The sequence below is a fragment of the Scyliorhinus torazame genome, chromosome 11 (assembly GCF_047496885.1).
Source record: "Scyliorhinus torazame isolate Kashiwa2021f chromosome 11, sScyTor2.1, whole genome shotgun sequence".
In the NCBI taxonomy this organism is placed as follows: domain Eukaryota; kingdom Metazoa; phylum Chordata; class Chondrichthyes; order Carcharhiniformes; family Scyliorhinidae; genus Scyliorhinus; species Scyliorhinus torazame.
The window spans coordinates 46,890,658-46,917,622 of NC_092717.1; the positions used below are offsets into that span (position 1 = coordinate 46,890,658).

General features: G+C 45.9%; 1 protein-coding gene across 3 annotated transcripts in view; it reads right to left on the reverse strand.

Annotated features, from left to right (window-relative positions):
- Window positions 1–26,965, reverse strand: part of LOC140385261 (uncharacterized) — a 217,884-nt gene that overhangs the window by 97,173 nt on the left and 93,746 nt on the right. For all 3 annotated transcript variants that reach the window (XM_072467217.1, XM_072467216.1, XM_072467218.1), the window contains exons 6-7: window positions 3,618–3,734; window positions 292–366 (exon numbers count right to left, since the gene is read on the reverse strand). In XM_072467217.1, the coding sequence (XP_072323318.1) occupies window positions 292–366; window positions 3,618–3,734 (192 nt within the window). The remainder of the gene's footprint in view (window positions 1–291; window positions 367–3,617; window positions 3,735–26,965) is intronic.

Here is a 26,965-nt window from a genome sequence, read left to right on the forward strand (position 1 = left end):
TTCAGGCAAACTAATTAAAACCCTAAATAAAAACAGAAAACGCTGGATAAACTCAGGTCTGGCAGCATCTGTGAAGAGAGAAACAGAGTTAAGGTTTTGAGTCTATACGACCATTCTACAGAATGTTCTGGAGGAGCATCATTTTGACTCAGAACGTGAACTCGGTTTCTCTTTCCACAGATGCTGCCAGGCCTGCTGAGTTATCCAGCGTTTTCTGTTTTTATTTCAGATCTCCAGTGTCCGCAGTATTTTGCTTTTAAAACAATTAAAATGATAATTGTATTTACTTACCAGTACTGCACCCATACATCCTCCATGAATGCTTCTTCAGGGATTGGATCAATGAGGACGAGATCAGAAACCTCCCTGTGAGACAGAATAGACCATGTTAAAATGCAATTTGCCTCACCTCTCAGGGATGTATTTGACCACAATACAGCACAACCCCACTGACCTGTCTCCAATGATAATATATGGGGCAGTTCAACAGATAAATACTGCAAGTACTGCATTGTGACATCCGCATCTTTGCAGAATCACACTAGCTAGTTCTGTATAATGTTAAAAATGAAAAGAAAGCAGGGGACATGAAGTGAATAAAAAGGAATTTGGAAGACTGAAAAATAGAAAATGGCTGAAACACACAGCAGGCCTTTCAGCATCTGACCTGTTATGGGGGCAGGTGGGCACAGCACCATTCTGGGTGTGTTCCTGGGCCAAGGGAAGACGGCTATTCACAAGTGCAGGATGGAGGCAGCCCATCTGGGTGGTCGCTCTGGCTGTTTGCAGCTCTTTCATGGTATTATCTATGTCAGGATGGTCCTGGAAAGGGAACATGTCGTATCTTCCATATAAGCAGGGAATAATGTGTTTGATAGACACACGTGATAATGAACCTGACCTTCTGTGGAGTGGCAGGGTCGGATTGCCACTCCGCTCCTAGTTACTTGCCTGGAAATCCTGGGTAACTATTACTGTATGACAGTCAAAACCATCTGAAGTTATATTGTACTTTCTGATGGTTCTGATTGCAAGGCAGTTGCCCAACCGACGTCTGAACTTCTCAGAAAACTGCTGGCAATCACCCTGCGGTGGTGGGATGGGACGGGGGAGGAGAGAATAAAGGGATACGGACCGAGTAAGGGCAGAGGGTTTTCTTTTTAATTGGGGCATCATGATCAGCACAGGTTTGGAGGGCCGAAGGGCCGAAGGGCCTGTTTCTTTCTTTGTTCTATATACTGGACTTTTAAAAAAGGCACATTTTCTTCAAGAGAAATCAAAGTGATCTACGGCAAGATAGCCCAATCTGATCTACGTCACCATACATTCCACAGGCAGCCAGTCTACGAAACTCATTACAATGGCAACCCCCCTGGGAATTGTAAACAACCCTCTTCCAGCTCATCATAGACATCTGTGGTAGCAATCTACAGGATTCAACAATTGGAAATACGTCATGCAGAGTCTGATTACTTGAACACAGGACCTAGATTCCAAGATAACATTCAGACATGATTCAATTAAGTTACAGTTAGAATATATAATTATTGTTTTAAACTGTGGCATGCCAAGTTCTCTTTGTATATGCTTCTGCATATGTTTTACAGAACAACAGTAGCAGCTGAGTGAAGGAAAGCTGCCTGCACTCTTTCTCACTCGATCTAAAGACTGAGCTCTGTCTACGAAATTGTATCTTCATTGCTATACCGGACAAAGTTTAATTTTAAAGACTTTTTTACTGCAGCATCTGCAGGGAAGAAGACAACACCAGCTACAACTTTAAATCACCTCAGTCCTGGAAGAGAGGACTTTGGAACCTATCTGCAGCCAGACAAGACAGCAACCTACAAATCGTGAATTTTGTTTCTCTTTTTATGAATCTAATTTGGCCCCATTTTCCCTCCTCTATTCTACAATCTGTATTTGTGTATGAGCTTTTCGAGTGCACGTGTGTTGCAGAAGCATTTTTTATATTTTATTTGGGCTGTTTTTTAGTGGAATAAAATTAACTCCTTAACTTTGATAAACTCGAAAAAAAACACCTTCTTTATAATCACAGAAACTGAACACTGAACTGGAAAGCGTAAACTTTTTAAAAAAAACCAAAAACCTCGCTGTGGTCAAATGGGGAGAGGGCAAAGAGGGGAGTCCATCCACGATTCCTCACCTGGTTGTAGCAACCATCTATGTGACTGTGGACAGCCGTCCTGACCTGTCTGCATACTCTGATATGCCATTCTCCTTCAAAATCACGTCTCCTTCATCCAACTAAATGGCACTATCCTTTGTTCCCTGTAAGAACACTATTCACGACGCCCTATGCTGCTCTTGCTCATGTATTTGCTTTGTTTGGCCCCTTGTTCCGCACTGTAACCAATCACTGTTTGTCGATGTATCATTTGTCAATGTTCTCTGTTGATTATTCTTTTTGTCTACTATGTATGTACTCTTTACGTTCCCTCGGCCGCAGAAAAATACTTTTCACTGTACTTCGGTACGTGTGACAATAAATCAAATCAAACCTGGTTCAATTCCAATCTATTCTTTTATAGCTGAAGAATCTTCAACAATGGTTCTCTTCCCATTCCCGCAGTTACCTCCAATATTCTCCAAAACAACAACCAAAATATGTCAGCTTCCACATACACTTACACCGAGCTCAGTTCTACCTCAACAGCTCACTCAATCCTTCCACGGGTCTAATCTGTCACGCTGCTTGGCCAACATCCAGTGTTGCAAGAATGGAAATTTCTTCCAATTGAACATCGTCAAGTCTGAAGGCATTTTCTTAGTTCCCTGCCACCAACTTAATTTCCTAACCATGGACTAATTTTTCATCCTGACTACTGTTTGAGGTTGAGTCAGAATGCTTGCAACTCAGGTGCTCTATTTCACTCTGAGCAGAGATTCTTAACAAAAGCTTTCCAATCACGATGGCCACCTCTATAATTTTGCCCATCTTTGTGTCTGCTGCAGCTCATCTGCTGCTGAAACCCTATCCATATCTGGTGAAGTCTGGATGAAACCATTCTCATGTTCTGCTGGTTTAGCCTCCTGCCTTGTACCCTATGTAAACTCCAGCTCATCCAAAACCCTGCGGTTCATAGCCTCACCCCTCACACCTGTCCTTACTAACTTACATTGGATCTCAGTCCCCTCAGCAAAACCTCTGAAATTATCATCCTTATGTTCAAATCCCTCCATGACCTTGCCCCCTATCTCGCAACCATCTCAACTCCTGAAATCCTCCGACATCTCTACTTTTCTAATTCTGGCCATTTTGGCATTTTCAATGATCAGTGCTGTGCCTTCACATACCTGGTCCGAAGATCTGGGATTCCATCCTTAAACCTCTCTGCATCTTTACCCTTCGCTCTTTCCTCAAGGTGTTTTTAAAACCTACTGCATATGTCCTAGTTTGTGGCTTGGCATCAATTGCTGTTTATAACACACTCGGTGTGTTTTCTTATCTTAAAAGCATAATGTTTAAGGCCAAGAAGTTACTGTTCTGTTTGGCGCAATTTTGTTCAGTTTTGTTAAGTAAGGCACTACTTCAAACTACAAGACTGGAGGGAGCATTATCCACCAAACTAAAGGCTCAACAACCATCATCTTACCAGTTGTGAATGTGCGCATAAAATCTTGCATTGAGTGCTCCAAGTTCTGATCCCACGAAAATGAAAGGACTATTCAGCTTAGCTTCTTTAACAAGTCTGTGCAGATCGTCTACCATTCTTGAAAAGAAAAATTGAAGTCAAGTTCAGTGGGGCCAACATTGGCATTAACAGCTCATTATTAAAATACAGCACATTCATTTTGTTTCCAATCACAGGAAAAAGGGAAATGATAAGTAAGAGGTGCAAATAGTTGTGTATACCTTAGTCTGCTTACACATTATTTCCTTCACCTTTCAGCTCAGAAAACCGAGAGCTGTTAATGGTGTGATGTGGGCAATGGGGCTTCTGGGACCTTAATGCATGACCGGATCAACAATGTATCTCCTTCATCAATGGGATTTAAGCTTTCAGAAAGAAAGAGCGGAACAGCAGAAAAATAAATGAATCAGCTAAATCAGGTAAAGAAAGAGGGAGGGAGAGAAAGAACAAATACTTTGAAAGAAAGGAAAAGCAAAGAATTGATAATAATTTAAAACTTCCAGCAACAATTTACTACCTGCAGGAATGAGATCCACAGTTTCAATCTTTCCCTTTCTGGGCCAGAAAGATCGAGTGGAATTGAAGCAACATAAATTTTGTCCTTTAATACCAACCTTAACCTTTTGAGAGAGCTTAATTTGTATCAATATGCAAATGCAGCAATTTTTTGAAACTCATGGCAATGACGATCTGTCATTTTGGCAAACCCATGAGGAGGCGGAGCAGAAAATATCCATCAAACAGAACATTTCTACCCAGCCACAGGTTTCTGCGTGATTAATGCACTAATAATAGTGTGTAGTAAACTCACTTGCATTTTGTGAGCAACTTTTGGCTCAATACGTTAAAATATCCAAAGTGAATTATTCAAAAAGATCACACATTTTCAGTGAAGACAATGCAGGCCATGATAAGATGATGTAATTCAGACTCTGGAAGGGTTCAAAATTAATATGGTGGTGGTATTGGATAGGCTGGCTACTTAAAGGTTGATAAGGCACCAGGACTGGATAAGTTGCATCCAACTTGTGAGAGCGAAATTTGCATAGGAATTTTTCAATTTTCCTTGGGTTTAGGGGTGGTGCCAGAGGACAGGAGAATTTCAAACGTTACACCCCTGTTCAAAACCGGATATAAAGATGAACCCAGGAACCACATGAGTGGCCAAGGGGTTCAATTTCAGTGGTGGGGAAATTTCTGGAAACAATAATGCAAGACAAAATTGATAGTCACATGGAAATATTTCGGTTGATTAGGAAACGCTAGCATAAATTTGTTAAGTGAAAATATAGTTTAACTAACTTGCTGGAATTTTTTGAAGAGGGAGCAGAAGGTTGATGAGGGCAATGCTGTTGATGCGATGCACAGACTTCCAAAACACATTTGATACAATGCTGCACAACAAGCTTGCGAACAAAGTATTATCTCATGGAATAAAAGGGACAGTAATAACACGGATACAAAATTAACTGAGTGACAGGAAACAGAGTAGTGCGTAATGTGTGTTTTTCAGACTGGAAGATGATTTGTAGGGGAGTTCCCCAGGGGTTAGTGTTGGTACCATTGCTTTTCCTGTAAATCGAACTTGGTGCAGAAGGCACAATTTCAAAATTTGCAGATGATACAAAACTTGTAAACATTGTGAACCAGGTGTAGAGCTTCAAAAGGACACAGACACGTTTGTAGAATGGCAGAAAGGTGGCAGATAAAGTTTAATGTAGGGAAATGTTACAGAGATTCATTTTGGTAGGGTGAACATGGAGAGACAATTAAAATAAAGGGTACAACTATAAATGGGGTGCAGGAGCAGAGGGATCTGGGTATATATGTGCATAAGTCATTGAAGTTAGCAAGACAGGTTGAGACAGCAGTTAATAAAGCATATAAGTGAATGCAAAGAGAACAGAGGTTATATTGAACTTATAAAAAAGAGAATAGCTCGGCCTCAAGCTAGAGTATTGTGTCCATTCTGGGCACCGCACTCTAGGAAGGATGTGACGGGGCTAGAGAGTGTAGAGAAGATTCACAAGAATAGTTCCATTTATTTCCTCACATCCAATGTCCGTAAGCAGAAGATATTTTGATGTATTTTTAAAGTATGCAGTGGCACGTTTTCCCAAACCCTCAAATGTGTCCTGTGGTCATGCAACTTTGCTGCAGCCAGCCCTTTTTTGGTTCGGCAGGAAATAAAATTTTTAAACATGGAGCGGGATTCTCCCCGAACCGGCGGGGCGGGCCGTACCGGCGCCGAGGAGTGGCATGAACCACTCCAGCGTCAGGTTGCCCGGAAGGTGCGGAATCCTCTGCACCTTCAGGGGCTAGGCCGGTGCCAGCGGGGTCGGCGCCACGCCAACCGGCGCCGAAGGGCCTCTGCCGGCCGGTGCGATTTGGCGCATGCGCGGGAGCTCCAGCGAGTGCTGGCGTCACCCCAGCGCATGCATAGCAGGGTTCTTCTCCGCGCCGGCCATGGTGGACCGTTACATCAGTCGGCGCGGAGGGAAAGAGTGCCCCCATGGCACAGGCCCGCCCGGGGATCGGTGGGTCCTGATCGCGGGCCAGGCCACCGTGGGCCCCCCGGGGCCAGATCCCCCGCACTCCCCCGAGGACCGAGGACTCCGCAGGCCGCCCGCAGAGCCAGGTCCCGCCGGTACGGACCTGGTGTAATATACGCAGCTTAACCCGCCGTAAACGGGCGGCCATTCAGCCCATCGTGGGCCGGAGAATCGCGGGGGGGGCCGTTGACGGCGGCGCGATTCCCGCTCCCGGCGAAAAACCGGTGCCAGAGAATCCGGCAGCAGGCGTCGGAGCGGGATTTACACCGCCCCCGGCGATTCTCCGACCTGGCGGGGGGTCGGAGAATCCCGCCCATGAAGTTTCAGATTTCATGTCATATGAACCCATCAAAGGGGAATTAGATGATTATCTGAAAGGAAGAATGCGCAGGGTTACAGGGAGAAGACACTAAAAGAATTACTCATCAAAGAGCTGGTGCAGAGATGATATGCTGCAACAATTCCAATAACGAAACAGGTAGCTCTTTTTCCATGGGTCTTGGTTTTGCATACGCACACATGAACTCAGAGCCAGAGTAGGTCATTCGGTCCCGTGAGCTTGTCCCGCCATTTGATGGTTGGTCTGATTGTGGCCTCAGCTCCACTGTCCTGCATACCCTTTATACCTGTTGATTCACATGTTGATCAAGAATCTATCTACATCTGCCTTAAAAATATTCTGTGACCCTGCCTCCAGCAGTCTCTGGAAGAGAGTTTTAAAGACTCAACCTTCCGAGTGAAAAAATATCACCTCATCTCGATCTTAAATGGGAGACCTCCTGTAATCTGCCATATAACAGCACGTGGCGGTGCTTCACCAACTTGGGATTTCCGTGTCCATGCTCAAACCTGAACAGCCGTCACCAGCAGAGTATCCATAAAAGTCAGGGTCACCACAACTGCATCCGCAGCTAGTGGGGACGGGGAACACGCAGGCAGCGGTAGATGACCAAGGGTGTCAGCCTGAGCTATTCTGTGTACCTGGATGATGACGGAACGAGTACTCATATGTTGCCAGCAAGAGTGTCCAACAATAAATCCAGGCTGATGGAATGGGAGAATGTCCTTGTCCTCTTCAAAGAGGCCCAGCAGAGGCTTGTGATCAGTGTAAGTGTCACCCGTAGACATACTGATGGAGCCTCGTGACCCCAAATATCACCGCCAAGCCTTCCTTTTCTATTTGGGCATAGCAACGTACCGCGTCTGCCAAAGTTCTCAATGCAAAAGCAATAGGGCTCTCTGTGCCATCGGCTCATCTGTGGGCCAGCATTGCCACAATGCCATAGGGGGAGGCATCGCAAGTCAAGACTAGGGGCCGAGCTGGGTCATAATGGGTGAGGAGTTGAGAGGATGACAGATGCCTCTTCAGCCCAGCCAATGCTGCTTCCTATGAGGCACCCCAAACCCACTTTTGTTTCTGTTTTTTTTTAAAGTATGGGGGGGGGGGGGGGGGGGGGGGTGCCAACAGGGTGGCCAGTTTTGAGATGAATTTTCCATAATAATTCACCAGGCCCATGAATGATGGTGTGCATAGCTTGGATGGCCCTTCCTTTTGGACTCCATGATATCGGTCACGGCACGGTGCAGGTCCGGCCAGAATTCCTCCACCTGGGTAGTCTCCTAGGCAGGTTTGTTCATGTTGCGGGCACTGCTGCAGTCTGGTGGCATACTACACCCGAGGAGGACGGTGAGTGTCGGCTGCCATGAGGCCATTGTGGTTGGTCTCACGAGGGTCAGGGCTGCCCGGTGTGGCGCAGTGCACACCGCCCGCGACAGCAGCAGCGGTCACCCTGGATGAGGGCTTTGCACATGGTCACTCAGGACAACGACGACTACTTGATGCAGCTGAATTGTGTTTTGACTCCAGTGTCGCACAGATTCGGATTACTTTGCAGGTTAATGGACACCCAGTACCAATGGAGATGGATACAGGGGCTGTCATCTCCATTGTGGACCTCCACACTTTCCAACAGCTGCATATAGGAATCATACCGCTGATCTTGCGGGATACCAAGACTCGACTGGCCATCTATACAGGGGGAACTGTTAAAACATTGTTGAGACCACCGTGACACCGGTGGGGTTTGGACATGTCTGCCCCTAATGGTTGTACATGGTCTGGGTTCAAATGTAGTGGGAAGAGACTGGTTGAGTGTGCTTCAATTCGATTGGCAGCAAATCTTTCAAATGGGCTCTTGCAAAGTTACGACGTGTTGAATAAATATCCAAAGGTTTTTCAGGATAGTCTGGGCAGGATTAAGCATATCGAAACCCACATCTATGTCAATCCTACTGGTCAGTCCCGGTACTTCCAGGCGAGGCTGGTTGCTGATGTGCTACCAGCTAAGATGGACACAGGATTGCACTGGTTGCAAGATCTAGGAGTCATCCGACCCGTACAATTTGCAGACGGAGCTGCGCCAGTATTGAAACCTGATAAAAACCGTCCAGCTATGTGGGGACTTCCAGCCTACTGTAAACAGGGCTTCACGATTGGACTGCTACCCGATGCACCTTGTCAAAGATCTATATGCTCGGCTGGCCGGGGGTTTATTGTTTACAAAGCTCGATAGTGCCACGTGTACCTACAGGTGGCGCTTGACCTGGAGTATCAAACGTTTGCCACTGTAGGAGTAGATGGTTATTATTGTAGGAGTAGATGGTTATTAATGTATGCAACTGCGTGGTCAGCAGCAGATGTTGTGGAACTAAGTTAAAGTATACGTGAAAAACAATATTGAGTTCAGTGACTCAGTAACCAACCTCACCGAAAACACAATAGGTTGCATGTGGTTAAGACATAAACCCAATCAGTGAGGGGATAAACCCAATCAGTGGGGGTAACGTCCCACTGCAGCATATTACACCCAATCGTGTAAGGAACTGACACTCTCACAGCCCTACCTTTGAAAGGAGTTATAAAAGTTGTGAAAGTTGTAGGCATTGCAGCGAAAGAAGTGATACCAGCATGTAACGTTGAAGACTGAATAAAGTTTTGTACGATTATACCACAACTCCACTCAGTGAACACCACGATAAATACACATCGAGGATTGTTTGAATACATCCATCTTCCATTTGGAGTTTCGCCGGCCCCGGAGTGTGATGGAGAACATCTTACAAGGCTCACCAAAAGTTGCCGTCTTCATAAATGACGTTCTTATCACCGGTTCCATAGTGCAGGAGCAGATGGCAAATCTCCAGGAGGTACTCTGCCGGTTTGCCCATGTGGGCACCCAACTAAAACAAAGTAAATGTGCTTTCCTTACCTCAGATATTGCGTGGATAGCAATAGGCTGCACCCAGTTAAGTATGGGCTGTATCTAGTTGAGGATAAAGTCTGGGCTATAAAGGGGGACTTTCCCCCCCCCCCCCCCCCCCATCCCCATAGAACATCACTGAACTCCTGTCCTTTTTGGGCTTCATTAATTATTGTGGTAAGTTTATCGCAAACCTAGCTTCCCTATTGGCCATGTTCCACATGTTGTTGAGGAGATCAGAAATGGTGCTGGAGCACATCCCAGGATGAGGCATTCGCAGCCATGAAAAGGCGTCTATCTTCCAAACAACTCTTGACACCATATGACCCGACTAGACCCCTAATTGTAACGTGCGATGCTTCCCCTTATAGCATCAGTACAGTGCTGCCCCATGTGTGGAGTGACAGCATGGAACGCCCATTGTGTTTTACTGGAGAACCTAGGCAGACGGCAAGCACCAGTATGCACAAATTGAGAAGGAAGGTCGGACAGTTATCTTTGGAATTAAGAAATTCCATCAATATGGGTATGGTCGGCATTTCATTATCATTACGGACCACACGCAGTTGCTCGGCCTATTCCGGGAGGACAAGAGCATCCCACCTATTGCATCAGCTAGAATCCAGCAGTGGGCACTCCTGCTTGCCACTTACGAGTACACTTTTCAAACCATTTGGGTACCAGGATCGCCCATGTGGACGCCCTCCGCCAGTTCCCGTTGCCCGTGAGCAGCCCGTCCCCACCTGTGGCAGATGAGATAAGTGCGGCTTTGAATTTTATGGACACCTTACCGGTGACGGCTGCTCGAGTGTGTGCATGGACCCCGTGGGACCCGGCATTGGTGGGACTTCGCCTTATGTTCCTCGGTGGCAGTAAAAAGGATGCGTTTCCACCATCTCTGCGACCTTTTGCTCAGAAGATCTCCGAGCGGAGCTTGGAGGATGGAGTACTATTGTGGGGTGCTCACGTGGTTATTACCCCTGAGGGATGGGAAGCCCTGTTGTCGGATTTGCATGCTGGCCATCCAGGGGCTTCCAAAATTAAAAACGTTGGCACAAAGCTATGTTTGGTGGTCGGGTACAATGTGGATATCGAGCAAATGGTACAAAACTGCCCAGCATGCTGGAATTGTAGAATCTACCTTCGCCAGCACCTCTCCACCCGTGCGAATGGCTGGGCTGATCATTGATATGCCTTCACGCGGATTGTGCTGGACTAATCATGGGCTCCATGTTTTTAACAATTGTGGATGTTCACTACAAGTGGCTGGAACTTTTCAGGATGTCTTCCACAACATCCAGGACTGCTGTTGAGAAACTGAGGGGCTCTTTTGTACTCACAGACATTCGGAGGTGCTGGTGACGGACAATGGAATTCCTTTCACCAGCGAGGAGTTTGCCATTTTTACGCAAGACAATGGCATTCGGCACATCCCTAAAGTGCCATATCATCCTATCTCTAATGTCAGAGAGGGCAGTCCAAACTTTTAAATGAGGTTTACAAAAGCAGTCGACCCTGTCTATGGACAAGCAGTTGGCGCACTTCTTATTCAATTATTGTTCAATGCCGCATGTGACCACCTGGATTGCTCCAGCAGAACTCTTGATGGGAAAACGACTCTTTACTCCTTTGGAGTCTTACCCTTAATATTAATAACAATCTTTATTAGTGTCACAAGTAAGCTTATATTAACACTGCAATTAAGTTACTGTGAAAATCCCCTAGTTGCCACACTCCGGCGCCTGTTCGGGTACATGGAGGGAGAATTCAGAATGTCCAATTCACCTAACAGCATGTCTTTCGGGACTTGTGCAGCAAACTGGAGCGCCCGGAGGAAACCCACGCAGACTCGAGGAGAATATGCAGACTCCGCACAAGATAGTGACCCAAGCCGGGAATCGAACCTGCGACTCTGGTGCTGTGAAGCAACAGTGCTAACCACTGTACTACCATGCCAGCCACCTTAGGGCAACGGTCGAGCAGTATCAAGGGTCGCAGAAGAATCACCCAGTTCTTCACGGACGTCGGGGCAAACGTTCAGTGCCAGAGATACCATTTATATATGGAATTTTGGTGATGGCGCGCTGTGTCTCCCGGGAGTGACACTGGTCAGATGGCCTTGTCTTGTATACGGTCCGAGTCCAAGGGGAGACCCTTAAAAAGCATGTGGACCATTTGACCAGGCGTGAAGCTGCCTGCCACAAAGTTCTGCTGGTGGCAGTACTGCTGTCACCGCAGCATGAGCCACCCCTTGAGTTGAGGGCCTGGCCATCTGGGTTGTCATGTCGGGCCCAGCAAGTGTGCTACGACTCAGGTTCCAATATGGACACGGAGGTATCCACGCCGGCAATCGACAAGTGTGTCCGGCACCGAGGCTCCTATGGTTACGCTTCGGTGGTCAGTCAGGACGCGGCATGCAAAGACCCGTCACACTGCACCCGACCCAGATCCCCCGCAAGTAGATCTCAGCTGCAGGATAAGCACCGCAGAAGGTCTCCACCAGTGTCAGTTGATGGTGGACTTTCGGACTCTGGGGTAGAGGGGTGTTATAAACCCCTTAGGACCATGGGGAACCAATCGTCGATCTCCCTGTGGGACTCACGGAATACGAGCTCCCTAGTTAGGCAAACCACCTGGGGCTCATTAAGGCAGGTGATAAAAGCAGGTCCAACTCAGGGCCTGATCAAACCGATCCTCCCAGCAAGGTCCACACTGTGAGTGAGATGCATGTAACTGTAAATAAATTCAGCTTTGTTCCGGACAGCTTCTTTAGGAGTTATTACAGCCACACAATTAGTATTTTTTTTAAACTGTGAATTATCTGCATCTAATGTTCATTGTAACATTACTCAAAATGTTACTATTCCATTGTTCGATAACATCATTATACAACCTTCTGTCCATTCAAAGAATAATGTGCTCATCCTAGCAGATCTCCAACACCAAAAGCCTTTACTGCAGGAGTAAAAGCTCGAATCAAAATGCCATAGTCACGTACTGAATTTAGGAAATTGATTATTCCATCAATTCAAGAACTGCTGCCTTGGCTCTATGCTATAACCTCTACTGCTGTCAGATAAATTGCTACAGATCTACTTACATTCAGAGGTAGTGGATTATTTTATAGATCACCATCAAGTTACTGCAGGCTGACAATTATAATCAAGTTACCAGTGGATATTGAAAAAAAATGAAAATGTGCATAGCCTTATAATTCAGTTATTTCATTTCCTATGCCTTGGATACAGATTATTGTTTCTTGAAGGTCAGGTTTTCACAATTTATAGAACGCCCACAGTGCAGACGGAAGCCACTAGGCCCATCGAGTCTGCACCAACCCTTCCGAAAGAGCACTCTACCTCGATCTACTCCCCCGCTCTATCCCTATAACCCCACGCATTGTTCGTGGCCAATCCACCTAACCTGCACATCTTTGGACTGTGGGAGAAAACCGGAGCACCCTGAGAAAACCCACGAAGACACGGGGAGAACATGCAAACCCCACACAGTTACCCAAGGCACTGGCACTGTGAGGCAGCAGTGCTAACCACCATATCACCATACCATCTCTGTTTTGTTCCTGTCCCCAACCTCTACCAGGAAAATTTCAAGCTGTAGCCTGTTCTACCAGCTGGCTCAAATAGTCTAATTCGATGTTAATTAATCACTTTTTAACAATCTTTGTTACTGTCACTTTTGTGAGCTACAGCAGTACATTTTACAAGGCACTCCATAAGAAGAAGCATATCTGTACTTGTGCTAGCAGGGCAAGGGTGTGCTGTTACTGTAACTATTTCTAAGTATGCAGTGCTGATACGCAGACTACACTAACTATATCTGGGCATTCAGGATGACATTCAGACCAAACTGTAAACTCTGCTACTCTAATTATATCTTTGGTACTGAGGACTTTTTCTCGGACTACGCTAATGCTAACTACAGCACTGTCATTTCACTTGAGCTTGCAACTATTGCTAGGCTCATCCTCCCATAGCCCCCCTGAGAAAATAAGAAATTGATGTATAAAGAATCAGGAGTTAAAATGAAAGCCATCTTTCAGATTTAAGTTTCAAAACAGAGGGCAGTCTCCAGAGGGACGTTGCAATTTAAATTGGGACGAAGTAGCAGACCCCAAGATGTCCTGGCTGGGGACTGAAATGCAAAGGGACTGGATGTCCAAGATGAAAAGGGGATGGTTAGAGTCAGAAAACTGGAAATAATTAAAATGACATTCTTTCCTTGAACCCGTCTCCATTCACCAACAGTCTCCTTCGGAACTTGTTCTTCTGCTAGACAACAACTCCTGAGACACCTTTCACTTCCTCCAATTAAAAGGCATAATTATAGGAATCTGCATGGGATCGGGCTTTGCTCGTTTACAACACACGGCTTAGGGGTAGGTCATTTCACCCTCTGAGCCTGCTCCACTGTTCAATAAGGTCACAGCTGATCGGATTATCTCAACTCCACTTTCCTGGTTGCCTGGCCCCTAACCCTCAACTTCCTTGTCTTACAAAAATCTGTATAACTCAGGCTTTAATTAATTCACTGACCCAGCCTCCATTACTTTCTGGGGAAGAGAATTCTAAACTAACAATCATGAGAGAAAAAATTTAATCTCTTCACCATCCGAAAAGGGAAACCTCCTTTTCTTAAATTGTACCCCTATTTCTACGTCTCCCTCACAAGAGGAAACATCCGCCGAGTGCCCACCCTATTAAATACCCTCAGGATCTTGTATGTTTCAATAAGGTAACCTGAATCTTAATAAAGGAAACTATGAAGATATGAGGAGTGAGTTGGCTATGATTGATTGGGAAACATTACTTAAAGGGATGATTGTGGATAGGCAATGGCGAACATTCAAGGAGCACATGGGGGAACTGCAACAATTGTTTATTCCTGTCTGGCACAAAAGTAAAGCAGGAAATGTGGCCAATCCATGGCTTACAAGGAAAATTAGAGATAGTATTCGATCCAAGGAAGAAGCATACATTGGCCAAGAAAAACAATTGGGAGCATTTAGAATTCAGCAAAGAAGGATCAAGGTTTAATTAAGAAGGGGAAAATAGAGTACGAGAGTAAGCTAGCAGGGAACATAAAAACTGATTGTAATAGTTTCTGCAGGTACGTGAAGAGAAAAAGATTGGTAATGTTGCCTTTTCTTTTACTTCGTCTTATCTGTGGCTCTGTTCCAATTATGGTAATCAGTGAGTTTGCCCTTCTTTCTGTGTTATCTATGTCTTAATGCTTAGAGTCACCAGGTATCAAATGATACCACCACAAGTTTCAACCGGCTATCGATCAAAGAACCAAACACCAGTTAGTTAGTTCAAGGTCAAGGGTACATTATTTACACACAATTAGTCATGCAACATAAACACTACTACACCTATCAACTAAGACAACCTGTACTTAACTTCGGGAACCCGGCTTAGGTCAGAAAACAGTGGCCGCTGTTCGCTTCTTGATCTATCAATGCATGGCATTGAGGGTAAAGTGGTAGCATGGGTGGAGGATTGGTTAACTAACAGAAAGCAGAGAGTAGGGATAAATGGGTGTTTCTCTGGTTGGCAACCTGTAACTAGTGGGGTCCCTCAAGGATCAGTGTTGGGCCCGCAGTTGTTCACAATTTACATAGACGATTTGGAGTTGGGGACCAAGTGCAATGTGTCAAAGTTTGCAGACAACACTAAGATGAGTGGTAAAGCAAAAAGTGCAGAGGATACCGGAAGTCTGCAGAAGGATTTGGATAGGTTAGGTGAATGGGCTAAGGTCTGGCAGATGGAATTCAATGTTGCCAAGTGTGAGGCTATCCATTTTTGGAGGAATAACAGCAGAATGGATTATTATTTAAACGGTAAGATGTTAAAACATGCTGCTGTGCAGAGGGACCTGGGTGTGCTGGTGCACGAGTCGCAAAAAGATGGTGTGCAGGTGCAACAGGTGATTAAGAAGGCTAATCGAGTTTTGTCTTTCATTGCTAGAGGGATGGAGTTCAAGACTAGGGAGGTTATGCTGCAATTGTATAGGGTGTTGGTGAGGCCGCATCTGGAGTATTGTGTTCAGTTTTGGTCTCCTTATCTGAGAAAGGACATATTGGCACTGGAGGGAGTGCAGAGGAGATTCACTAGGTTGATCCCAGAGTTGAGGGGATTAGATTATGACGAGAGGTTGAGTAGACTGGGACTGTACTCATTGGAATTTAGAAAGATGCGGGGGGATCTTATTGAAACATATAAAATTATGAAGGGAATAGATAGGATAGATGCGGGCAGGTTGTTTCCACTGGTCGGGGAAAGCAGAACTAGGGGGCATAGCCTCAAAATAAGGGGAAGTAGATTTAGGACGGAGTGTAGGAGGAACTTCTTCACCCAAAGGGTTGTGAATCTCTGGAATTCCTTGCCCAGTGAAGCAGTTGAGGCTCCTTCTTTAAACGTTTTTAAGAAAAAGATAGATACCTTTCTAAAGAATAAAGGGATTCGGGGATATGGTGTACGGGCCGGAGAGTGGAGCTGAGTCCACAAAGATCAGCCATGATCTCACTAAATGGCGGAGCAGGCTCGAGGGGCCAGATGGCCTACTCCTGTTCCTAGTTCTTATGTTATCGGGTTCGAAGGAGTAACAGCTGCTCAGCTGGGCTCATCCGTCTGGTAGTGAGCGTTGAACTTGTACTTGCTTCTGGTGTTGCTGCAGTTGGCGATGGTCGTGACCGGGGTACCAAGACCAAGAGAGAGCGAACATATGGCAAACTCTTCTTCTCATACTCGGGGGGTTTTCGCGCTCTTTTGGGCGGTCCTTAGATTTGTGCCTTACTAATTGGGTGATCCCTGATCACTCAGTTCGATTCCTTAGCCAATATGTGGGCGGGGATCTGGATGACTGGGCGTGTCCCTAGTGGTCACTGACCCAGTTGTTTGCGTTTCGCTTGAACAGGGAGTGGCGCTGAAATGTCTGGGACTGTCCCGGTTGCTTGAGTACCAGTCCTTTGTTTTGGTGAAGGTGGGCCATCAAATGCTAATCGGCCCCATTAAAATGCTAATTGGATGGAGTTTCGATACCGTCTGGACTTCTTGCTTACGAATATGCATTTCAGGCTCTGAGCCTGCCTGAGTCTTGGCTTGTCCATTTTACCCACTAGGCTTTGCGTGTTTCTCTGTACCTAGTTGGAAGTGGCCATCCCAGATGGCTACAGTAAACACAAATGTCTTCCCTTACAGTTAGAAATAGGGGAATTTATAATTTATAATGGGGGGCAAAGAAATGGCTGAACAACTAAATACATACTTTGGTTCTGTCTTCATAAATGAGGACACAAATAAGATACCAGAAATGCTTGGGCACTCAAGATTTAGTGAGAGGGAGGAACTGAAGGAGGTTAATATTAGTAGAGAAATTGCATGAGGGAAACTGATGGGATTGAAGGCTGATGAATTCCCAAAGCCTGATACATCCTACAGTCCTTAAGGAAGTGGCTGTAGAAATAGTGGATGCATTGGTGGTCATCTTCCAGGACTCTATAGACTACGGAACAGTTCCTGCAGATTGGAGGGTAGCTAATGTAACTCCACTATTTAAAAAGGGAGGTAGAGAGAAAATAGGGAATTATAGACCATAAGCCTGACATCGGTAGTGAGGAAAATTCTAGAATCCATTATCAAAGGTTTTATAGCAGAGTACTTAGAGAACAGTGGCAGGATCTGACAGAGTCTGCATGGGTTTATGAAGGGGAAATCATGCTCAACAAATCGACTGGAATTCTTCAGGGTAGAAGGGGAGCCAGTGGGTGTGGTTTATTTGGACGTTCAGAAGGCTTTTGACAAAGTTTGGCATAAGAGATTGGCGCATGGGGGGGGGGGGGGGGGTGCAGTGTATTTAGATGGATAGAAAACTAGCTGGCAGACTGGAAATGAAGAGCAGGATTAAAAGGTCTATTTCAAACTGGCAGGCAGTGACTAGTGGGGTACCGCAGGGATTGGTGCTCGGACCACAGCTATTTACAATGTATAATAATGATTCAGATAAGGGAACAAAATGTAATATTTCCAAATCAGTTGGGTGGGAGGGTGAGCTGTAAGGAGGATGCAGAGATTCTTCAGCATGATTTGGACAAGTTGAGTGAGTGGGCAAATGAATACCAATTGCAGGATAATTTGGAGAAATGCGAGGTTATCCACTTTGATCGCAAAAATGAGAAGGCAGACTATTATCTAAATGACCACAAGTTAGGAAATGGAAATGTGCAACGGGACCTGGGTGTCCTAGTACACCAGTCGCTGAAGGTAAGCATGCAGGTGCAGCAGGTGGTAAAGAAGGCAAATGTTTTGGCCTTCTTTGCGAGAGGTTACGAGTGCAGGAGCAGGGATGTCCTGCTGCAATTATATAAGGCTTTGGTGAGGCCACACCTGGAATATTGTATGCAGTTCTGGTCTCCTTATCTGAGTAAGGATGTTCTAGCTATAGAGGGAGTACAGAGAAGGTTTACAAGACTAATTCCTGGGATGGCAGGAAGGTCGTGTGAGGAGAGATCGAGTCGGTTTGGAATGTATTCACTGGAGTTCTGAAGAATGAGGCGGGTGATCTCATAGAAACGTATAAAATTCTAACAGGACTAGACAGGGTAGATATAGGAAGGACATTCCTGATGATGGATGCTTCCAGAACCAGGGGTCACAATCTGAGGATATGGGGTAGACCATTTAGGACAGAGATGAGGAGAAATTTGTTCACCCAGAGAGTGGTGAGATTCTGTGGAATTAGTTAACACAAGAAGTAGTTGAGACCAAAATATTGTATGTTTCAAGAAGCAGTTAGATATAGCACTTGGGGGCGAAGGGAATCAAAGGATATGCTGAAGGGGGATGGGGGAGAAGCGGGATTAGGCTATTTAGTTGGATGATCCACCATGATCATAATGAATGGCGGAGCAGACTCAAAGGGCCGAATGGCCTCCTCCTGCTCCTATTTTCTATGTTTCTAATCTCTCAAGATTCTAAATTCCAGCAGGTATGGGCCCAACCTGCTCAACCTTTCTTCATAAGATAAGCTCTTCATCTCCGGAGTGAGGTGGCTGAATCTTCTCTGGACTTTAAGAAAGCAATTACATCCTTTTTGAAGGATGATTTCCTCACCTGAGGAAGGAGCAGCGCTCCGAAAGCTAGTGACATCGAAACAAACCTGTTGGACTTTAACCTGGTTAAGACTTCGTACTGTGCTCACCCCAGTCCAACGCCGGCATCTCCACATCATCCTTTTTCAAATACAGAGACCAAAACTGTACAAAAGATACTCAATATACTCATAGGGAATCAAGAGATATGGGTAACGAGCAAGGAAATGGAGTTGAAGACTGAGATCAGCTATGATTGCATTGAATAGCAGACCAGGCTCAGCGGCCCAAGTGGTCTACTCCAGCTCCTATTTTTTGTGTATATGGTCTTACTGAAGTACTGTACAGCTGCAGTAAAACTCCCCTACTTTTATATTCCCTTCTCCTTACAATAATAATTACAGGGGAGGCTATGGCATAGTGGTAATGTCACTAGACGAGTAATTCAGAGACAAGAGGTTAATGGGTTCAAATTTAATTCATAAATCTGGAATTAAAAGCCAGCCTAACAGTAACCACAAAAATGTTGTTGGTTGTCGTAAAAGCCAAACTGGATCACTAATGTCCTTCAAGGAAAAGAAATCTGACATCCTTACCTGTTCGGTACTACCTATGATGCCAGTCCATAATGTGGCTGACAGTTAAATGCCCTCAAGAGATGCTCCACCAAGCCACTCTGTTCCACCAAAACACAACAAAGTTTAAAAGGAATAAAACTGGATGGACGACCTGGCATTGATCTCAGCACTGAAAATAACAACGGCACACCCAGCCCCATCAGTGTCAGCTTCATATTGATGATATTCTCCAACATGTTGCGTGGAACTACCACTGTGCTAAATTGGCTAGATTTTAAACCAATCTAACAACTCAAGTCTGGGCATCCATGAGCTCTGTGGGTCATCGGCAGAATTGCATACAATCTGCACCTTAGGGTGTTCACCCTGCATGCCCCCCTCTCTACTATCACCTTCTCTGTACTCCCTCTATAGCAAGAACATCCTTACTCAGATAAGGAGACCAGAACTGCACACAATATTACAGGTGTGGCCTCACCAATGCCTCATATAATTGCAGCAAGACATCCCTGCTCCTGCACTCGAAACATCTCGCAAAGAACAAAGAACAAAGAAATGTACAGCACAGGAACAGGCCCTTCGGCCCTCCAAGCCCGTGCCGACCATACTGCCCGACTAAACTACAATCTTCTACACTTCCTGGGTCCGTATCCTTCTATTCCCATCCTATTCATATATTTGTCAAGATGCCCCTTAAATGTCCCTATCGTCCCTGCCTCCACTACCTCCTCCGGTAGTGAGTTCCAGGCACCCACTACCCTCTGCGTAAAAAACTTGCCTCGTACATCTACTCTAAACTTTGCCCCTCTCACCTTAAACCTATGCCCCCTAGTAATTGACCCCTCTACCCTGGGGAAAAGCCTCTGACTATCCACTCTGTCTATGCCCCTCATAATTTTGTATACCTCTATCAGGTCGCCCCTCAACCTCCTTCGTTCCAGTGAGAACAAACCGAGTTTATTCAATCGCTCCTCATAGCTAATGCCCTCCATACCAGGCAACATTCTGGTAAATCTCTTCTGCACCCTCTCTAAAGCCTCCACATCCTTCTGGTAGTGTGGCGACCAGAATTGAACACTATACTCCAAGTGTGGCCTAACTAAGGTTCTATACAGCTGCAACATGACTTGCCAATTCTTATACTCAATGCCCCGGCCAATGAAGGCAAGCATGCCGTATGCCTTCTTGACTACCTTCTCCACCTGTGTTGCCCCTTTCAATGACCTGTGGACCTGTACTCCTAGATCTCTTTGACTTTCAATACTCTTGAGGGTTCTACCATTCACTGTATATTCCCTACCTGCATTAGCCCTTCCAAAATGCATTACCTCACATTTGTCCGGATTAAACTCCATCTGCCATCTCTCCGCCCAAGTCTCCAGACAATCTAAATCCTGCTGTATCCTCAGACAGTCCTCATCGCTATCCGCAATTCCACCAACCTTTGTGTCGTCTGCAAACTTACTAATCAGACCAGTTACATTTTCCTCCAAATCATTTATATATACTACAAAGAGCAAAGGTCCCAGCACTGATCCCTGTGGAACACCACTGGTCACAGCCCTCCAATTAGAAAAGCATCCCTCCATTGCTACCCTCTGCCTTCTATGGCCTAGCCAGTTCTGTATCCACCTTGCCAGTTCACCCCTGATCCCGTGTGACTTCACCTTTTGTACTAGTCTACCATGAGGGACCTTGTCAAAGGCCTTACTGAAGTCCATATAGACAACATCTACTGCCCTACCTGCATCAATCATCTTAGTGACCTCCTCGAAAAACTCTATCAAGTTAGTGAGACACGACCTCCCCTTCACAAAACCATGCTGCCTCTCACTAATACGTCCATTTGCTTCCAAATGGGAGTAGATCCTGTCTCGAAGAATTCTCTCCAGTAATTTCCCTACCACTGAAGTAAGGCTCACCGGCCTGTAGTTCCCGGGATTATCCTTGCTACCCTTCTTAAACAGAGGAACAACATTGGCTATTCTCCAGTCCTCCGGGACATCCCCTGAAGACAGCGAGGATCCAAAGATTTCTGTCAAGGCCTCAGCAATTTCCTCTCCAGCCTCCTTCAGTATTCTGGGGTAGATCCCATCCGGCCCTGGGGACTTATCTACCTTAATATTTTTTAAGACACCCAACACCTCGTCTTTTTGGATCACAATGTGACCCAGGCTATCTACACCCCCTTCTCCAGACTCAACATCTACCAATTCCTTCTCTTTGGTGAATACTGATGCAAAGTATTCATTTAGTACCTCGCCCATTTCCTCTGGCTCCACACATAGATTCCCTTGCCTATCCTTCAGTGGGCCAACCCTTTCCCTGGCTACCCTCTTGCTTTTTATGTACGTGTAAAAAGCCTTGGGATTTTCCTTAACCCTATTTGCCAATGACTTTTCATGACCCCTTCTCGCCCTCCTGACTCCTTGCTTAAGTTCCTTCCTACTTTCCTTATCTGCCACACAGGCTTCGTCTGTTCCCAGCCTTTTAGCCCTGACAAATGCCTCCTTTTTCTTTTTGACGAGGCCTACAATATCACTCGTCATCCAAGGTTCCCCGAAAATTGCCGTATTTATCTTTCTTCCTCACAGGAACATGCCTGTCCTGTATTCCTTTCAACTGACACTTGAAAGCCTCCCACATGTCAGATGTTGATTTGCCCTCAAACATCCGCCCCCAATCTATGTTCTTCAGTTCCCGCCTAATATTGTTATAATTAGCCTTCCCCCAATTTAGCACATTCATCCTCGGACCACTCTTATCCTTGTCCACCAGTACTTTAAAACTTACTGAATTGTGGTCACTGTTACCGAAATGCTCCCCTACTGAAACATCTACCACCTGGCCGGGCTCATTCCCCAATACCAGGTCCAGTACCGCCCCTTCCCTAGTTGGACTGTTTACATATTGTTTTAAGAAGCCCTCCTGGATGCTCCTTACAAACTCCGCCCCGTCTAAGCCCCTGGCACTAAGTGAGTCCCAGTCAATATTGGGGAAGTTGAAGTCTCCCATCACCACAACCCTGTTGTTTTTACTCTTTTCCAAAATCTGTCTACCTATCTGCTCCTCTATCTCCCGCTGGCTGTTGGGAGGCCTGTAGTATACCCCCAACATTGTGACTGCACCCTTCTTATTCCTGATCTCTACCCATATAGCCTCACTGCCCTCGGAGGTGTCGTCTCGCAGTATAGCTGTGATATTCTCCCGAACAAGTAGCGCAACTCCGCCTCCCCTTTTACATCCCCCTCTATCCCGCCTGAAACATCTAAATCCTGGAACGTTTAGCTGCCAATCCTGCCCTTCCCTCAACCAGGTCTCTGTAATGGCAACAACATCATAGTTCCAAGTAGTAATCCAAGCTCTAAGTTCATCTGCCTTACCCGTAATGCTCCTTGCATTAAAACATATGCACTTCAGGCCACCAGACCCGCTGTGTTCAGCAACTTCTCCCCGTCTGCTCTGCCTCAGAGCCACACTGTCCCTATTCCCTAGTTCTCCCTCAATGCTCTCACCTTCTGACCTATTGCTCCCGTGCCCACCCCCCTGCCATACTAGTTTAAACCCTCCCGTGTGACACTAGCAAACCTCGCGTCCAGGATATTTATGCCTCTCCGGTTTAGATGCAACCCGTCCATCTTATACAGGTCACACCTGCCCCGGAAGAGCTCCCAGTGGTCCAGATAACGGAAACCCTCCCTCCTACACCAGCTGTTTAGCCACGTGTTTGTCTGCTCTATCTTTCTATTTCTAGCCTCACTGGCACGTGGCACAGGGAGTAATCCCGAGATTACAACACTCGAGGTCCTGTCTTTTAACTTTCTGCCTAGCTCCCTGAACTCCTGCTGCAGGACCTCATGCCCCTTCCTGCCTATGTCGTTAGTACCAATATGTACAACGACCTCTGCCTGTTTGCCCTCCCCCTTCAGGATTCCCTCTACCCGTTCGGAGACATCCTGGACCCTGGCACCAGGGAGGCAACATACCATCCTGGAGTCTCTTTCACGTCCACAGAAGCGCCTATCTGTGCCCCTGACTATAGAGTCCCCTATTACTATTACTCTTCTGCGCTTTGACCCTCCCTTCTGAACATCAGAGCCAGCCGTGGTGCCACTGCTCTGGCTGCTGCTGTTTTCCCCTGATAGGCTATCCCCCCCGACAGTATCCAAAGGGGTATATCTGTTCGAGAGGGGGACAACCACAGGGGATTCCTGCACTGACTGCCTGCCCTTTCTGGTGGTCACCCATTTCTCTGCCTGCACCTTGGGTGTGACCACATTTACATAACTGCGATCTATGACGCTTTCCGCCACCTGCATGCTCCTAAGTGCATCCAATTGCTGCTCCAACCGAACCATGCGGTCTGTGAGGAGCTGCAGTTGGGTGCACTTTCTGCAGATGAAGCCATCCGGGATGCTGGAAGCCTCCCGGACCTGCCACATCTCACAGTCAGAGCACAGCACCCCTCTAACTGACATTGCGTCAATTAATTAAAATTTGTCTTTTTTTTTTTTTTAATACTTTTTTTTAAAATTGCAAAGTTACTGTCAACTATCTGTTTCCTAGCACTAGATTTCTAATAGAAATGCGATAGCTAACTATAATATTTTCCGATCTCTGGCTTAGATATCCTCTAAATTATAATTAAGTTATTATGTTTAATTAGTTCCCAAATACTCAAATTTTTTTTTTTAAATTTAGGTTAGAATCCCAACCAGCCACTCAGGTCACAGCTTTTCTGTGATGTCACTTCAGTTTCCCCCCGACACACACAATTTGAAAAAAGGTATAAAAGTAAAAATCACTTACTTACCTTCTTACCTTCTGAGTGTCTGAGATGTTCTCAGGTTCTCTCGCTGACAGAGACTGCTCCTCCACCTCCGATCCTTGACCTGCACAATGCTAATAATATAATAATATAATATGGCACTTACCTTACACCAATGGGTCTTATTATTAGGTTAGAGGAGGAGGGCGGGTGGGAGACACTACACGTGTAGTGTCTCGGGTTTCCTCTCCACCAGAATTTATTGGTTGGGGGGGGGGGGGGGGGGACTTGCCAGAGGTCGAACTTCCGGTTCCCGCCTTATATAAAAACAAATAAAACAGAAAAGAAGAACAGACACGGGACCAGGTAAGGCTTTTTAAATACACTACTCACCTCCAAGAAGGCCCCTGCACACCGCTGCCGCCGAAATCCAAAGGGCTGCTCCTGTAAAGGTAAGAGCTTTTAAACTCACTACTCACCTCCCAGAAGGCCCCTGCGCACCGCTGCCGCCGAAATCCAAAGGGCTGCTCCTGTAAAGGTAAGGTTTTTAAATACACTACTCACCTCCAAGAAGGCCCCTGCGCACCACTGCCGCCGAAATCCAAAGGGCTGCTCCTGTAAAGGTAAGAGCTTTTAAACTCACTACTCACCTCCCAGAAGGCCCCTGCGCACCGCTGCCGCCGAAATCCAAAGGGCTGCTCCTGTAAAGGTAAGGTTTTTAAATACACTACTCACCTCCAAGAAGGCCCCTGCGCACCGCTGCCGCCGAAATCCAAAGGGCTGCTCCTGTAAAGGTAAGAGCTTTTAAACTCACTACTCACCTCCCAGAAGGCCCCTGCGCACCGCTGCCGCCGAAATCCAAAGGGCTGCTCCTGTAAAGGTAAGGTTTTTAAATACACTACTCACCTCCAAGAAGGCCCCTGCGCACCGCTGCCGCCGAAATCCAAAAAGGCCATACCATTTGCCTTCTTTACCACCTGCTGCACCTGCATGATTACCTTCAGCGACTGGTGTACTAGAACACCCAGGTCTGGTTGCACATTTCCATGTCCTAACTTATGGCCATTCAGATAAGTCTGCCTTCTCATTTTTGCGATCAAAGTGGATAACCTCGCATTTCTCCAAATTATCCTGCAATTGGCATTCATTTGCCCACTCACTCAACTTGTCCAAATCACACTGAAGAATCTCTGATCAAGTGAGAGGATCAACCCTGATTCAAGGAAGGGTGCAGGAGAGCACGCCAGGAGCAGCACCAGGCATTCCTAAAATTGAGGTGTCAACCTGGTGAAGCTACAACACAGGACTACTTGCAAGCCAAACAGCAGAATCAGCAGGCAATAGAGTGAGCCAAGTGATCTCACAAGCAATGGATCAGATCTAAGCTCTGCAGTACTGTTACATCCAGCCATGAATGCTGGTGAACAATTAAGTAACTCACTGAAGAAGGAAGATCCACAAATGTCCCCACCCTCAGTGATGAGGGAGCCCAGCACATCAGTGCAAAAGATAAGGTTAAAGCAGTTACGGCCATCTTCAGCCGATGGATGATCCATCTCGGCCTCCTCCTCAGGTCCCCAGCATCACAGATGGCAACATTTAGCCAATTTGATTGATCCACATGATATCAAAAAATGGCTGAAGGCATTGGATACTGCAAAGGCTATGGATCTTGACAACATTCCGGCAATAATACTGAACCATTCAACTGCTCACCTCATTACAACATTGGTCCAAGCAGGGGAAAAAAAACGGAACACACAAACTTTACCAGTCCGGAGTGAGATTGCTAAGTTTATATTAATAAAGCAACAGCAAAAGTTCAACAGGTTCATGCAGAGTGACACAAAAGGACTCGGGTTGCATGCCAGGTCCATATAGATCTTGGCAGCAAAGCTACCACTTGCTGACTCTGGGTAGGAAAAACTTCATGTGTATATATTAAGGTGGGGGGGGGGAATGCGTAAGAGAATAAAAGGGAACAAGAGAGCAAGAAGAGCAAGATGGAAAAGGAGCTAGGTAATGGGTGCAGCATGGGCTGGTGGAAGTGACTAGTGCAGCTGCTCCCTATTCTTTGTAAACGTGACCATGGTTGTTAACTGTTCCTATCTGCTTTCTTCTTACAGTTGTGTACAATGACATTCATACTTAAGGATTATATCTGGAATATAATTATTCCTGGATTTCTAGAAATGAAACCACAGCAGATTAACAGAAACTATCACATGCATTTAGAGACATAGCAACAGGAATGGGTAATTTAATTCCTTGAGCCTGTTCCACCGATCAATTTCACTTCCTATCTGGCTGATCTGTATCCTACCTCCATTTGTTTGCCTTGGTTCCAAATCCCTTAATAATTTTAGCTCACAAAAATCTCTCCATCTCAGTTTTGAAACTTTAAATCGTTTTTGCCTCAACAGCTTTTTGAGGAAAGTGTTCCAGATTTCAATGCCATTTTTGCCTAATTTATCAGAGTAACGGGCAATGTAGATAAAGGGGAGCCTGTGGATGTGGTGTACTTAGATTTCCTGAAGGCAGTTGACACCAGTTGACAAGGTGCCACACTAAAGGACATGACATAAAATAAGAGCTCATGGTGTAGGGAGCAAATTATTAGCATGGACAGCATTGGCACAGAGTGCTAAACGAGTCAGATAAATGGGTCATTTTCAGGTTTGCAAGATCTGATGAGTGGAGTGCCACAGGGATCAGTGCTGAGGCTACAACTATTTACAATCATTATTCATGACTTGGATGATGGGATCTAATGTACGGTTGCTACATTTGCGGGTGATACAAAGATAGAGAGGAGAGTAAGTTGTGAAGAGGGCATGAAGGCTGGAATTCTCCATCCATCCACACCTGCAGGATTCTCTGGTCCTGCTACAGTGATTGACGTTTTGGCTGAGCATCAAATTCTCACTGGCGGCAGTGGCAGGGCAAACTCGGATCGGAGAATCCTGGCCAAAGAGTCTGCAAAGGAATACAGATAGATTAAACGAGTGGGCAAAGATTAAGCAGGTGGTGTGTAATGCAGGA